Here is a 13,799-nt window from a genome sequence, read left to right on the forward strand (position 1 = left end):
AGGCGAATCGTGCATAAGCGATTTCGTTTCGTGTTATATAAGGTATCGGTCCCTTATTTATAAATCGTGTATGATTGAATTTGTGTAGTGCAAACACGTGTTATACGAGGATTGACTGTATAAGGAAACATTTTTGTATTTATTTGGATTCATCTTCAGATTCAAACAAGGAAAATATTGCCCATAACCCAGATACCAAAACAAATCATTCAAATACTGGACAGAAATGAAGCCGGAATCTTGACAAATAGGCTCGAAATATTCAGAACCACAAAAGAATACAAGGTATGCAGTACAAAATAGGAATGGACGTTTAATGCCTGCAAAAGAATTTCAAGATAAACCATGTCAATGTGCTGGGAAATGTAATCAAAATACCACTTGTGATCAAAGAGAATAAGCCATGAGTGCATTTTACAACTTGGAGAGTCAAGTTAAACAAAATATTTTTATACACAGTTCTTAAGAAGAAAACACTGTGTGATGTGGTTGAGATGGCTCATCAGGACTTTCTTTCCACAAAACCATTTGAAGGTCTTCTCACTAACAGAAAGAAAACAATTACGGGATTAAAAGTCAACTGGCTCAATATGCAGTGGATTAAATTAGAGAGGTCGAAACCACAAATTATACAAACGAAATGCAAGTTTAATGAAGATATAGAGTTTGATTCAATAAATATTATAAAATCCCAAGCAGGTAGGCCATCAATACTGAAAAACATAGACCAGCTTTGTTGTATCCTTCTGGTAGTGAAAAGAAAAGACATGATGGATATATTGAAATACTTTCCTCCCATTAAACATGACTATTACAAAAATTTAAAGACAAATCGAGGTGACAGTACATTGGATGCATCTGACATTGAAGATATTATTTAAGTTGATGATAATAATAATATAATAAAACAATAATAATAAGAACACAGTTCCTATATTGATAATCTGTTGAAAGTTTCATAATAAATAATGTTATAATGACTTTTGTCGTTTTATTTTTTCTGCAATTTCCATATTTTCAGTTGCCAAATCAATTATCTCTATTATAAGTTTAAAGAAAATTTGTAAAAATATGAAGAAATTTCTTTGATATATTTATTTTTATGTATTTTATATCTTGTATAAAATACATAATAGGATATGTAATCTTGTATAGGATATAGGTTTTACCTAAATAATACATTATATACTATTTGTTGGTGTGCGTATTTCAAGCTGAATTTTAAAAAACAATATTTATAACTTCATCAATTTTATTTACTTTTTATTTCATGGATTTCATCAGTTTGGCTTCTGAGTGGCTCATTTTTTTTATCTATATTGTTTTTCTGTTGTGCGAGACACACACACACACACACACACACACACACACACACACACACACACACACACACACACACACACACACACACACACACACACACACACACACACACACACACAAAATAATAACTATCTCTCACAGTCATGGAGTTAGTGCTAATTTCCAAGTTATGACACAGGGTGTATGATAATCTAGCTTGATTGAGCAGCACAGATCATTTTCTTATGTTGCATCACACCTACACCTCTAATACCTTGGATTTTAGATACTTCTTCACGATTATGATTTTACATACCACCCTATATGTGGGGTTTGTATAGCATAAGATTTTTTTTTTTTTTTAAGTTTAAGAGATTATTATTGCACAGAAACTTCATGATTCTTTTGTAATTTATGTGTTAGGAAAAAGCGAAGTAGCCAGTGTAGTTCCACTGATCCTCAATTTTCACCTGACTTGGGCGGTATAAGCACAACAAGTGCACCATCACAGACACATCCATATACGGATTCCCTTTTCTCTTCTTCTCACATAATAACAGGAGGTAAGGAACTGTAGAAATCTCATTTCACAAATTGTTTATTTTTTGCTTTATTTAATGAAGATTAGTAGCCTGAATTAAAAATGCTTATTGGGGGATGCTGTATATCTACAACAGCTTTTATTGTGTTCTAAAAGGTTGTTGTTTCTATGAGTGAGTGAAACGGCAAGTTTAAGTCATTCAGCTGACTGAATGTATTGTCATCAATATAACTGTTTAAGCAAAGTTAATTAACATTAAGGTAACATAGATAACCTAACATCTTTGTTAGGTTATCTTAAGAAATATCAAATATGTTCACTTAAAAATATAACTGAATAATAAATAACACTTAAATATATAACTGAATAATAAATAACACTTAAAAATCCCTAGTATAAGTCAGCAAAGATGATAAAATCTCCACCTGGATAACAAAATGATAAATATATTATTCCAATTATTCTAAATTTTTTTTTAATAAATAAGGTCACTTTAATCTAATTATATTTATGATTATTAGTCTGCTGAATAACTGACACTTACCAGCTCAAAAGATGGTTGGTTATAAGTATGTCTAAAACAAACCACTGTTTTTATTATTATTATTATTACTGTTATTAGTGGCCTTGCTTCATATGCCCCTCGTTTGGCATATGAAGCAAGGAAGCAGTCTTACCATCCTTTCTCATTTGAATTTATGCCTCCTTATATGTGTAGTGTGACCAAGAAGCTTGCTAAATCCATTTAAAGCCTTAAAAATATTGATCAGATCATCTCACAGGTATCTAGTCTCAAGACACTACAATTTGCAGAACTGAAGCCTATCCTGCTAAGACCACCCTTTCATTCCTTTCAATCTCATTGCCTTATACAATAGGATAATCACTTCCTTGTCCCTGCTAGCAAAGTTCCTGTATATCACAGACTATCATGGCACCCTGCCCACATTGCTCAGAGGACTTCATATCTGACTGCACAATTACCACCAGGTGTTTTGATTTTCCAGTGCCCTGATTGTAGTATCATACAGTTCCAGTGCCCTGATTGTAGTACCATACCTGGGATTATTTCTATCCATATGCAGTACCATGCATTTATCAATGTTAAATGCTATTTTGCCATTCGTTTTTATGCTATTGACTGTGTATTCAATAAGGAATTCTTCTTCTTCTTCAAATATCAACTGTCATTCATTCATTGCCCTAATTTGTTTAGATCCTTTTTCAGCAGCTTACCCCGATTACTATCACTAACCACCCTGCCAACCTTTGCAACATCTGCAAACCTTCATCAAAATTATTAATAAATATTTAAAACAACAATGGGACCAGCACAGAACCCTGTGTAATTCCACTAATAACATTAGCCCATGAAGAGCAGTGCCCACTGATAACTACTCTTTCTTCTCATACTCAACCATCCTTTTATCCTTAGCAGTAATTTTTCCTTAATGCCATATTACTCCAGTTTGTACAGCTTTTTTATGTGTAACAGATTCAAAACCTCCCTGAAATTCTAGTATATGCTATGAAAATTTTTTTTCTTCCAATTCCTTAGTCACTGAATCATAGTATCCAATCAGATTCGTCAGACAAGACTGTCTCTTAACAAATCTGTGCTGGGACTGCACTATAATTGCATTCCTGTTTAGATAAGCCTGTATTACTTCTTTAACTAGTGATGCCATTATGTTCCAGGGACCAGACGTTAAGCTAACAGGTCTGTAATTACTCATGCTGCCTTTTGATCTTCCCCCTCGTTTGTGAATTGCGGAAACATTTGAACATCTCCAGTCCATAGTGACTGCTCCTGAATCCAGGATGCTCTAACTTCCCTTTCACTATGTTGCATAATTTATAAGTGAAAAATTAGATACAGAACCATCACATCTGTTTTTATTTGCTTGTAAGGCCCTCGAAAAAGTGAATTACTCTACGATAGCAAGATTTTGATTCATTGAATGATTCATTACAGCTGTTATGCTCTGAATTAACCCATAGTGAAAGAGTCTACATTTTAGTTAGTGATGCTACTTTGTATACGATAAAAGCTGCTTCTGCATTACAAATTTTCTATCCAAACTTGATCCATATTACTTGCTTAGCCTATGGCTTGCATAGGTTGGCAGAGGCAACCTATGTAAGGGAGAATTTTGTGAAATTAACAATCTTATTTCTAGTATAAAAAAGATTTCGTCAAAAGTGCCTTAGAGATTTAGCAACTTACAGAAATATGCTACCTACTCTTCCTCTCCCACCTGATTCTGCTCTCATAAGATGGGAAACAGTTACAGGCCACATCATTTTGTGCTAAATATTTTGAAAAGAATTTGATTCTTTGGATTGTATACATTCAGCAGATACTAGTAGTGCTAAGGCAGTGGTTTCCATTTCTTTGGCTAGAAAACATTATTAATTATTCAGACCCATGTCAACTGGTTACCTAATTGTACAATCGAAGCTCTATATAATCCAGGGGAATGAGAAAAACGGTCATTATATCAGAAGGACATTATATCGATCGTTCATAAAATCAGCAACAAAACAATTAAAAGCTTGACCATTTAATGTAAGTCTAATAATACAATATAGTATAATCTTATTTATATTGTGCGTTGCAGTATTAAACAAGAAAATTATGATCATAAATTTGCATTGATTGTAGAGTGCAATAAGGTTACAATTAAATTGTAAATTTCACTACCTAGGCTACATATCTATCAAGACCTGACAAGAGAATTGTTTCATACTTTAAAGTAATCTGTCAAAACACACAGTTTTAATGGTAGAGCATGTTTTAAAAGAGAATTATGAAGGTGCATGATAGCAGGTTATTTCACTTTCACAGTTAGGCTGCCCTTGAAAAAAATCGATGTACAAATTCTAATCCTTGATGGGCATCTTTCACTGAAACTTCTTGTTCAATCGCAGTAGGTTTCTCATCTTCATTACTACAAATTTCAGAAGATTCCATTATGTCTGCAATGAATTCCTCCTCATTCATTCATATCCTGAAACATTTTCAATGTCGACATCCACTTCTGCATAATCTTTGAAGCTTAAGTTTTCCTGTAAGTTTAGGTGATGACGCATATGCTCAAATATTTCTTCCCTATTATCGAACTGTTCTTCATCCTCGAATCCTACCCAGTGCAGCAGATTTCTCTAAGCTTTCAATTTTCTTCCAATCTTTCATTATAATGAACAGAGCACTCTTAGGAATGCCGAACTGTTTGGCACCGTCAGGCTTAGAATGCCCACCATTATCTACAGCTTGCAAAATCCTAATTTTATCTGCAATTGGCAAAACTATCTGCTTTCTTGGAGCCATACCAATAAAAATACTGTAACTAATGAAATTAACTTCTAGACGATGTTCATTTCATTACTGCTCTGTGCGAAAAGAGCGTGTGAAATCTTAAGAAATGATTTCTAACAGTCAGGCACACAAGCTGTTCAAATTACTTCAATAAATCTGTAGGATTCTGTCATTTCTAAATGTGAATATTGTAATAAAAAAGTAAAAATTCTGATTAAGTGGAAAAAAATTACAGTCATTATAGAGAAATCCTTTTATTTTTCAATATTATTATACTGAAGGTAAAATAGCATTGGGTTAATGAGAAATTGTGTGTGACCAACCACAGGAGCTTGTTATTGTCTATGACTCTATTCTCAGGGAGATGGGAAATATATTGTGCAAAAAGGATAGGTGGATTAGGATCAGGGTATGTCTGCCAGGGTCAAAAGTTGAGGATGTTGTTGTAGAGCAGATATCTTTTAAGGGCACAAAGGGTGATATTGTTATACACATTGGCACTAATGACATTAAGAATAGGAGATCTACGGATTTGCTTAACAAGTAAAGGTCAATGTTGAAAAAAAGTCGCGAGTTAGGGCACTAGTGTCTGCCATTCTGCCCAGACACGATAGGAGGGAGTATAAGATGAGAGCCTTGTCAATTAATTCAGCTCTGGAGAGATTGTGCAAGGTTCATGGGTAAAATTTTTCTCAGCGTGGTCTGTGCTCGTTACCAGGAGAGACTGCATCTACAGAGATGAGATACACTTAAATAGAAAGAGTGCAAGAATATTTGCTGATGCTATCGAGGCAGTGTCAGGTGGGGTTGGAAAACTGCTAGCTTGGAGAAAGTCACAGTCTAACAGATTAACGGTAGCTGCAGGCAGAGGTGAAAACAATTCTTGCACTGCTTCTATTGGAATGGGCAGCATCCTGAAAAGCAATGTGTTGGGGATTTCCAGGAGTACTGGTAGTCATCATGGAACAAGTAAATACATGGGGTGTGTTAGGATAACTAAGAGTAAGAATAGGTGCATGGCTTCCTTGCACCATATAGCTAATAATAATATTAATAATAATAATAATAATAATTAGCATTAGCATTAGCATTATCCAATAGCATTTATTGGATAATGCTAATGCTAATGCTAATTATTATTAGCTATATGGTGCAAGGAAGCCTGAGACATATGCTGCACCAGCCAAAAAAAAATTCCTGAGTTACCCTGAGAGAGAGAGAGAGAGAGAGAGAGAGAGAGAGAGAGAGAGAGAGAGAGAGAGAGAGAGAGAGACAGACAGACAGACAGACAGACAGACAGAGAGAGAGAGAGAGAGAGAGAGAGACACAGGAGAAGGGTATGATGATAGGAGAAGGGTATGATGATATCCAGCTCAGTACCTGGGTGTGCCAAACCCATACCTACCCCTGGGGTTAAATTCTTGCATGTACACCAAAACTAGGAGTTTAGTAAATAAATTTGATGAATTTGAGGTGCTGGTCAGGACATCATTAGCATTGTTGAGGCATATAATGCAAGAAAGCATCAGCCAAAAAAAAAAAAAAAAAAAAAAAATTTCCCATTTCACCCATCTGGTCACTCCAAATGTTTGTCTAGTTCAGCCTTAAATTTATTTAAGCTATCAACTTCCACAACAACAGATGGAAGTCTGTTCCAGCAATCAGCTACCCGCTGGCTAAAGGCAAACTTCCACACATCTATTCTACAACTGTCTTTCCTTAATTTGAATCGATGCCCCCCCCCAGGTTCTTAATCTGAGCAAGCAGAAGTATCTTGTGAGCATCGAGCCTGTTCAAACCATTCAAAGGCCTTATACACCTGAATCCGAACACCTTGCAGGTGCCTAGTCCCCAGATGCAGAATTTAAGCCTTTCTTTATAAGTGCACCCCTTTGTTCCTCTCACCAATCTTGTTGCCCTTCTCTGTACTCATTCTAGCAACTCTATATTCTTCCTAAAATGAGGCCTCCAGACTTGAATGCAGTACTCAAGGTGTGGCCTGACCACTGCCATGTACAAGGGGATAATCACCTCCTTGTCTCTGCTAGCAAAATTCCTATATATCATTGACCTGCTCTGGCAGCCTGTCTGCATTGCTCAGAGAACTTCATATCTGACTGCACAATTACCCCCAGGTCTCTTTCATTCTCTACTACCCTGAGTGTAGTACCACAGAGTTGGTACGTTTCTCTTGGGTTACTGCTACCCATACGCATTACTTTGCATTTGTCAATGTTAAACTTCAGTTGCCACTTCTCATCCCATCGGCCTAACTTTTCTAGATCCAGTTGGAGTAGCATTCTGTCTTTACTGTTATTAACAACCCTGCTAACCTTTGTATCATCTGCAAACTTGGACTTTAAGCCTGATATACCTTCATCGATATCATTGATAAATACACAAAACAACAATGGGCCCAGCACAGAACCCTGGGAGACTCCACTAGTAACAGTAGTCCATGTAGAGCAGTGTCCATTTATTACCACTCTCTGCTGTCTCCCACTCAACCATCCCTTTATCCATTGCAGCAACTTGCCCTTAATGCCATTCCACTACAATTTGTACAGCAGTCTTCCATCTGCAACAGTAACAAAAGCTTTCCTGATATCCAAGTATATGATATTAAAATTATTTTTTTGCATCCAGTTCCTTTGTGACCACATCACAGTATCCAATCGAATTGGTGAGACAAGACTTCCACTTAACAAACCCATGCTGTGTCTTAACTATTACTGCAGTCTTGTTTAGGTGATCCTGTATCAGCTCTTTAACCAGTGATTCCATTATTTTCCCTTGTACCGAAGTTAAACTAACAGGTCTATATAATTATTTGTGTCATCCTTTGCACCCCCCCCCCTTTGTTATTGTGGATATATTTGCACATCTCCATTCCATGGGGACCTCCCCTGACTCTATGGATCCTCCCATAATTATGGCTAAGGGTTTGCTTACTTCCCTTGCTGCCTCCTTAAATGTAACCGGATTCCATCTGCCACAGGTGCCTGCCTTTTTTATGTTTAATTTCAACAATTTCTCCTCCACTTTGTTCTCAGTTATTACAAAATCACTTAGCACCCTGTTCATCATCATCATCAGCCATTTTCAATCCACTGCAGGATGAAGGCCTCTCCAGTTCCTTCTGTTTTGAGCACTGGCCATCCATTTACTACCCAAAAACTCATGAATTTCATCTATCCATCTTCTCCGCCTTTGTCTTCCAGGTTTTCTTCTAGCTCCTCATGGGTACCATTCTGTTATTTTCTTAGTCCATCTGTCATCATGTCTTTGAGCTATGTGTCGTGCCCAAGACCATTTTAGTTCTTTAGTTTTGATAAGAATGTCCTTTACTTGAGTTTGCTGCCTAATCCATGTGTTTCTCTTCTTATCTAACAGTCTGATTCCCAATATAATTCGTTCCATTCTTCGCTGTGTAGTTCTCAGCTTCTCTTCCATTCTTTTGGTGAGTACCCAAGTTTCACTTCCATAAGTGATGGTGGGGAGTATACATTGGTTCATTATTTTACGTTTCGGACAAACTGGGATATTGCTCTTCAGTATGTGACTATATTTCCTGAATGCTATCCATCCAAAATTTATTCTTCTCTTGACTTCCAGCCATTTATCATTATTACAGCTAATAACTTGTCCCAGATAAGTATATGACTCCACCTTTTCAATTAATGCCCCTTCAGTCATTATTTCCCTTTCTGTGGCATACTTGTTCATCATTACTTTTGTTTTAGCCATATTCATCTTTAGTCCAAAATCCTTACTAACTGTGCATAACTGATTAAGATTTTCCTCTAATTCTTTGGGATCGTGGCTTATAACCACAATGTCATCTGCAAATCGTAAATGGTTTAGGTACTCTCCGTTCACATTGACTCCTTTCTGCGACCAGTCTAATCTTCCGAAAGCTTCCTCAAGGGCAGCAGTAAACAGCTTCGGAGATATTGTGTCTCCTTGTCGAACTCCTTTCTCGATTTTAAATTTGCTACTGTCTTTGTCTAGTCTAATAAAGGAGGTATGCTGTATGGAGTCAAAAATGCGTTTTCATAATCCACAAATGCCAGGCATAATGGTGTTTTATATTCATTTGCTTTTTCTATTAGCTGTGATATTACGTGAAGGTGATCCATAGTTGAGAATCCTGTCCTAAAGCCAGCTTGCTCTTTTGGTTGATTCTCATCAAGTATTCTTTCTAATCTGTTAGTAATGACCCTTGTGAACAACTTGTAGATGTGGGATAACAAGCTAATTGGTCTATAATTTCCAATTTATCTCCTTTCTTATGCAGCAAAACTATGATTGCATTATTCCACTGCTTAGGCGTCACACCTTTTCTAATGCACTTTGTGAAGAGCCTTGCCAGTTTTTGTGTTATGTCTCTTCCTCTCAATTTTAACAACTCTACAGTAACTTCATCTTCCCCCGGGGCTTTCCGATTCTTCATTCTCTTCAATGCATGTTCTACCTCATCAGGAAGAAGATTGGGTATGTTGTATGTGTTGCTATTTTGCAATCCATCTTCCCCACTGCTGGTATCATTCCCTCGCTCCTTGTATAATTCTCTATAGTAGTCTTCTGCTATTTGAATTATGCCTTCTCTGCTGTTTATAAGTACACCATCGCTATTCTTCAATTTCAGTAGCATTTGTTTTTCTGTATTACTGCTCAAGGCTGCTGATTTAAGTCCTTTGTTTTTCCTTAATGCTTGTTCTACTTTTCTTGTGTTAAATCTTCTTATGTCATCTCTGAGTCTCTTTCTAATGGCTTTGCATAACTCAGCATACTCAATTTTCTCCCTGTCAGTGTTTTTCTTGCTCTTCATTTGTCGTCTTCGGTTCACTGTTAGAGTTTCATAAACGTCTGGAATTCCCATCCTTGAATAACTCCCCATGTGTGAATGTAGATGAAAATACTCATTCAGTTTATCAGCTACTTGAGCAGGATCATCAATAGTTGATCCATATATGTTAAGTGGACCAATTTCTTTGCATCCTTTGCCAAAGATTTCTCATAATCTGCCCTTGCTTGCCCAACCTCCTTTTTGTCTTGATCATAGGCAGATATTGTCAGGATATCAGATAACATGGTGTTGCAAAGATATAATGAATGCAGAATTAGAATTTGGGGAGTACAGCGTGTACAGAAAGGATAGACAGGGTATGAAGGGAGGAGGGGGTTATGATGTTAGCTAAGAAACACTGAGAAAGAAAAATTGAGAGTAGGAGTGTGCTATAGGCCTAATGAGTATAATGGACAACTGTACAGAGAAATAATGGGCCAGTAAATCAGATTGTTTTATTATGGTTGTTGTTGTTATTTGGTTTTTAGGAGCATTAACAACTAAGGCCATATTGCTCCGGGGATATGCGGTGGTCATTCCCTGACCTTTCCGCATCCTCTGTATTTGGTGGTCTGTATTTGGTGGTATATATGATATATACCAACCCAATTGTATATTTGATATCATATATACCAATATATGATATCAAAAATAATTTTGATATCATATATTTGGATTTCAGGAAAGCTTTTGACACTGTTGCACATGGAAGCCTATTATACAAATTGGAGCAGAATGGTATTAAGGGTAAGTTGCTACAATGGATAAAAGGATGGTTGAGTGGGAGAAGACAGAGGGTGGTAATCAATGGGTGCTACTCTTCGTGGACTAATGTTATTAGTGGAGTCCCACAGGGTTCGGTGTTGGGTCCTCTGTTGTTTTGTATATTTATCAGTGATATTGATGAAGTATATCAGGCTTAGTGTCGAAGTTTGCAGATGATACAAAGGTTGGCAGGGTTGTTAATAACAGTAATGGCAGAGTGCTACTGCAACAGAATTTAGATAATTTGGGCAGATGGGATAAGAAGTGGCAACTGAAGTTTAACCTTGACAAATGCCAAGTACTGCATACGGGTAGAAGTAACCCCAGAGAAACACACCAACTGTGTGATACTACACTTAAGGTGGTAGAAAATGAAAAATAACTGGGAGTAATTGTGCAGGCAGATATGAAGTTTTCTGAGCAATGCAGATAGGCTGCCAGGGCAGGTCATGGGGTTTTGTCAATGATATATAGGAATTTTGCTAGCAGGGAAAAGGAGGTGATTGTCCCTCTGTATAAGGCAGTGGTCAGGTCATGCCTTGAGTACTGTGTACTGGTCTGGAGGCCTCATTTTAGGATATAGATTTGCTTGAGCATGTACAGAGAAGAGCAACAAGATTGGTAAGGGGAATGAAGGGATCCTCTTACCAAGAGAGGCTTACGTTCTACAAATTGCAGTGGCTGGAGACTAGGCACTTGCGTGGTGATCTGATTGAGGTGTATAAGGCCTTGAATGGGTTGAGCATGCTGAATTCTGATGGGATCCTTCCACTTGTTCAGATTAAGAACCTAAGGGGGCATAAATTCAAATTAAGAAAAGACAGATGTAGAATAGATGTGCGGAAATTTGCCTTTAGCCAGCAGGCGGTTAATTGCTAGACCAAACTTCCATCTGTCGTTGTGGAAGTTGATAGGTTAAATAAATTTAAGGAAGAACTGGACAGTAGGTGGTAGATGACTTTCATCAACCGGTGAAATACCACCACTTTGCTTATTGGAGGCTTGAAGTGGTGAAACCCATGTTTAGTCTCTAGAACAAAGTTTCCGGCATCCACCTCCCTTTCCCCCCATTCTTCTCCTTCAACCCACGAACGATACTAAGTACTATAGGTTTTGATACCTTTCGTGTTTGTAGTTTTCATTAAAAAAAAAAAAAGGCATTTGGAGGGAATGGTGTGATTTTTTTTTTTTTTTTTTTTTGGCTGATGCTGCATAAGCTCATACACTTGCTTTCTTGCATCACATGCCACTACTACTACTACTTGCACACTAGCAAGGCTTTTGTGGATTTACTGGATGATTGTTTTCTATAACAGCTAGCTCGAGAAGGAACCAGAGTGAGTAATATCCTTGATCTGATTACACTACCCAACATGATTTTTACCTCTAGCAAATCAGTGGTTGTTTCTGGTCAAGTTTTTTGTATAGAATTTAAAATCAATCATAAAAATTTCCTGTCACGTCTCAGTTTTAAGATATAGATAATAGAAAATATAGATAAGATAGATAATTGGATTCTGTACAAATATATCATTACTGTTTGAAATACAATTTTTAAACTTATTAACCTTTGTTTGGTTTTGTTTATTGGGCTAAAAGTTAAGCAAGTACATAATTACTGTTCTTGCAATATACAGTCAGTCCTCATATAACACGTGTTTACACTACATGAATGCGATCATACACGATTTATAAATAGTGGAACGATGTCGTATATAACACGAACCGAATTCACTTATGCATGATTCGCCTTTGTGTTTACAAGAAATGGCAGTGCAATGCGGGATCACCCCCAACTGAACGCAACACGATAGGAATGAAGAGAAGATTCTGAAAAAGTATTTTTGTTTTTTATATCAGTGAAGGGGAAACACATTTCATCATAATAATGTAAAAACCGACACAATTCCAGCTGTCGGTATTATCACAAATGCAATTAGATTGAGTTTACTAGCAGTTTATAACAGATTCCACTAGCAGAAATGCAACTGGAAATTGTTTTTATTGTTTTATGGTAGTTATCTCCATTAATGTGCTTTAGTAAAATGTGAGCTACGGAGGGTTGATTCAGCCATTTGATAAAGATTTTGATATTAATCCTGCTTGTGACGTACGGCAGCAATGTAAATTTTTTTTTTTTAAGCAGGCACAGTCCCAAACCTTATGAACAGGTGCATCAGTTGTAGAAGTTGTTTTAATGTTGACATACCTCGGATTATATAGTGTATCGAAGTTTGGTATCCGTTAGGTTTTGAATTGCAAAGGAAAATTCCATGAAGCTGCTGCAAGTGGGCGGAAAACACTGAGGAAACTGCAACCTACTCCAATTCGAACGAGGGAGGTAATACGAAAAGTGCAGTCGCTCGTTGTCGGTGAAAATCCACAAACCCAAAGAGCTATAACATCACACGTGGGAACCTCGCAGTCAACCTTTTGTTGCATAATCAGTGAAAATTTGCAACTAGAGAAGACAAGGTCCAGGCTTAAGTTTTGCAAATTACAGTGTCTGGAGACTAGGCACCAGCGAGGTGATCTGATAGAGGTGTATAAAGCCTTGAATGGTTTGAGCATGCTCAATGCTGATGGGATTCTTCCTCTAGCTCAGAAAAATCACCTGAGAGGGCACAAATTCAAATTGAGGAAAGACAGATGTAGGATAGACGTGAGGAAATTTGCCTTTAGCCAGCGGGTAGTTGGTTGGTGGAACAGACTTCCATCCCTTGTGGTGGAGGTTGATAGTCTAAATAAGTTTAAGGCTCAGCTGGACAGGTATTTGGAACGAGCAGAGGGGTGAAGTGGAAGTGGTTTTTTTTTTTTTTTTTTTTGGCTGATGCTGCATAAGCTTGCTTTCTTGCATCAAATGCCTCTACTAATGCTAATGCTAAAAATGCTAACGTACACCACCTAGGAGCAAGGCACATTGCAGAGCGGCGGGTCAATATTCGAAAACTCTACAAAAAATATCTGGCAGCTGAAAGGTGGAAATTTGTAGCAACGTTGGATGAAGTGAGGGTATACCTCTC

At 37.1% G+C, this 13,799-nt stretch overlaps 1 protein-coding gene across 1 annotated transcript in view; it reads left to right on the plus strand.

Annotated features, from left to right (window-relative positions):
- The window catches only part of LOC150085744 (uncharacterized), a 381,725-nt gene that overhangs the window by 268,661 nt on the left and 99,265 nt on the right, over positions 1 to 13,799 (plus strand). The window contains exon 5 of the mRNA XM_090373469.1: positions 1,726 to 1,865. Coding sequence (XP_090229595.1) covers positions 1,726 to 1,865 — 140 coding nt within the window. The remainder of the gene's footprint in view (positions 1 to 1,725; positions 1,866 to 13,799) is intronic.

The sequence above is a fragment of the Mastigoproctus giganteus genome, chromosome 5, assembly GCF_048544385.1.
Source record: "Mastigoproctus giganteus isolate SK-2022 chromosome 5, ASM4854438v1, whole genome shotgun sequence".
Taxonomy (NCBI): Eukaryota; Metazoa; Arthropoda; class Arachnida; order Uropygi; family Thelyphonidae; genus Mastigoproctus; species Mastigoproctus giganteus.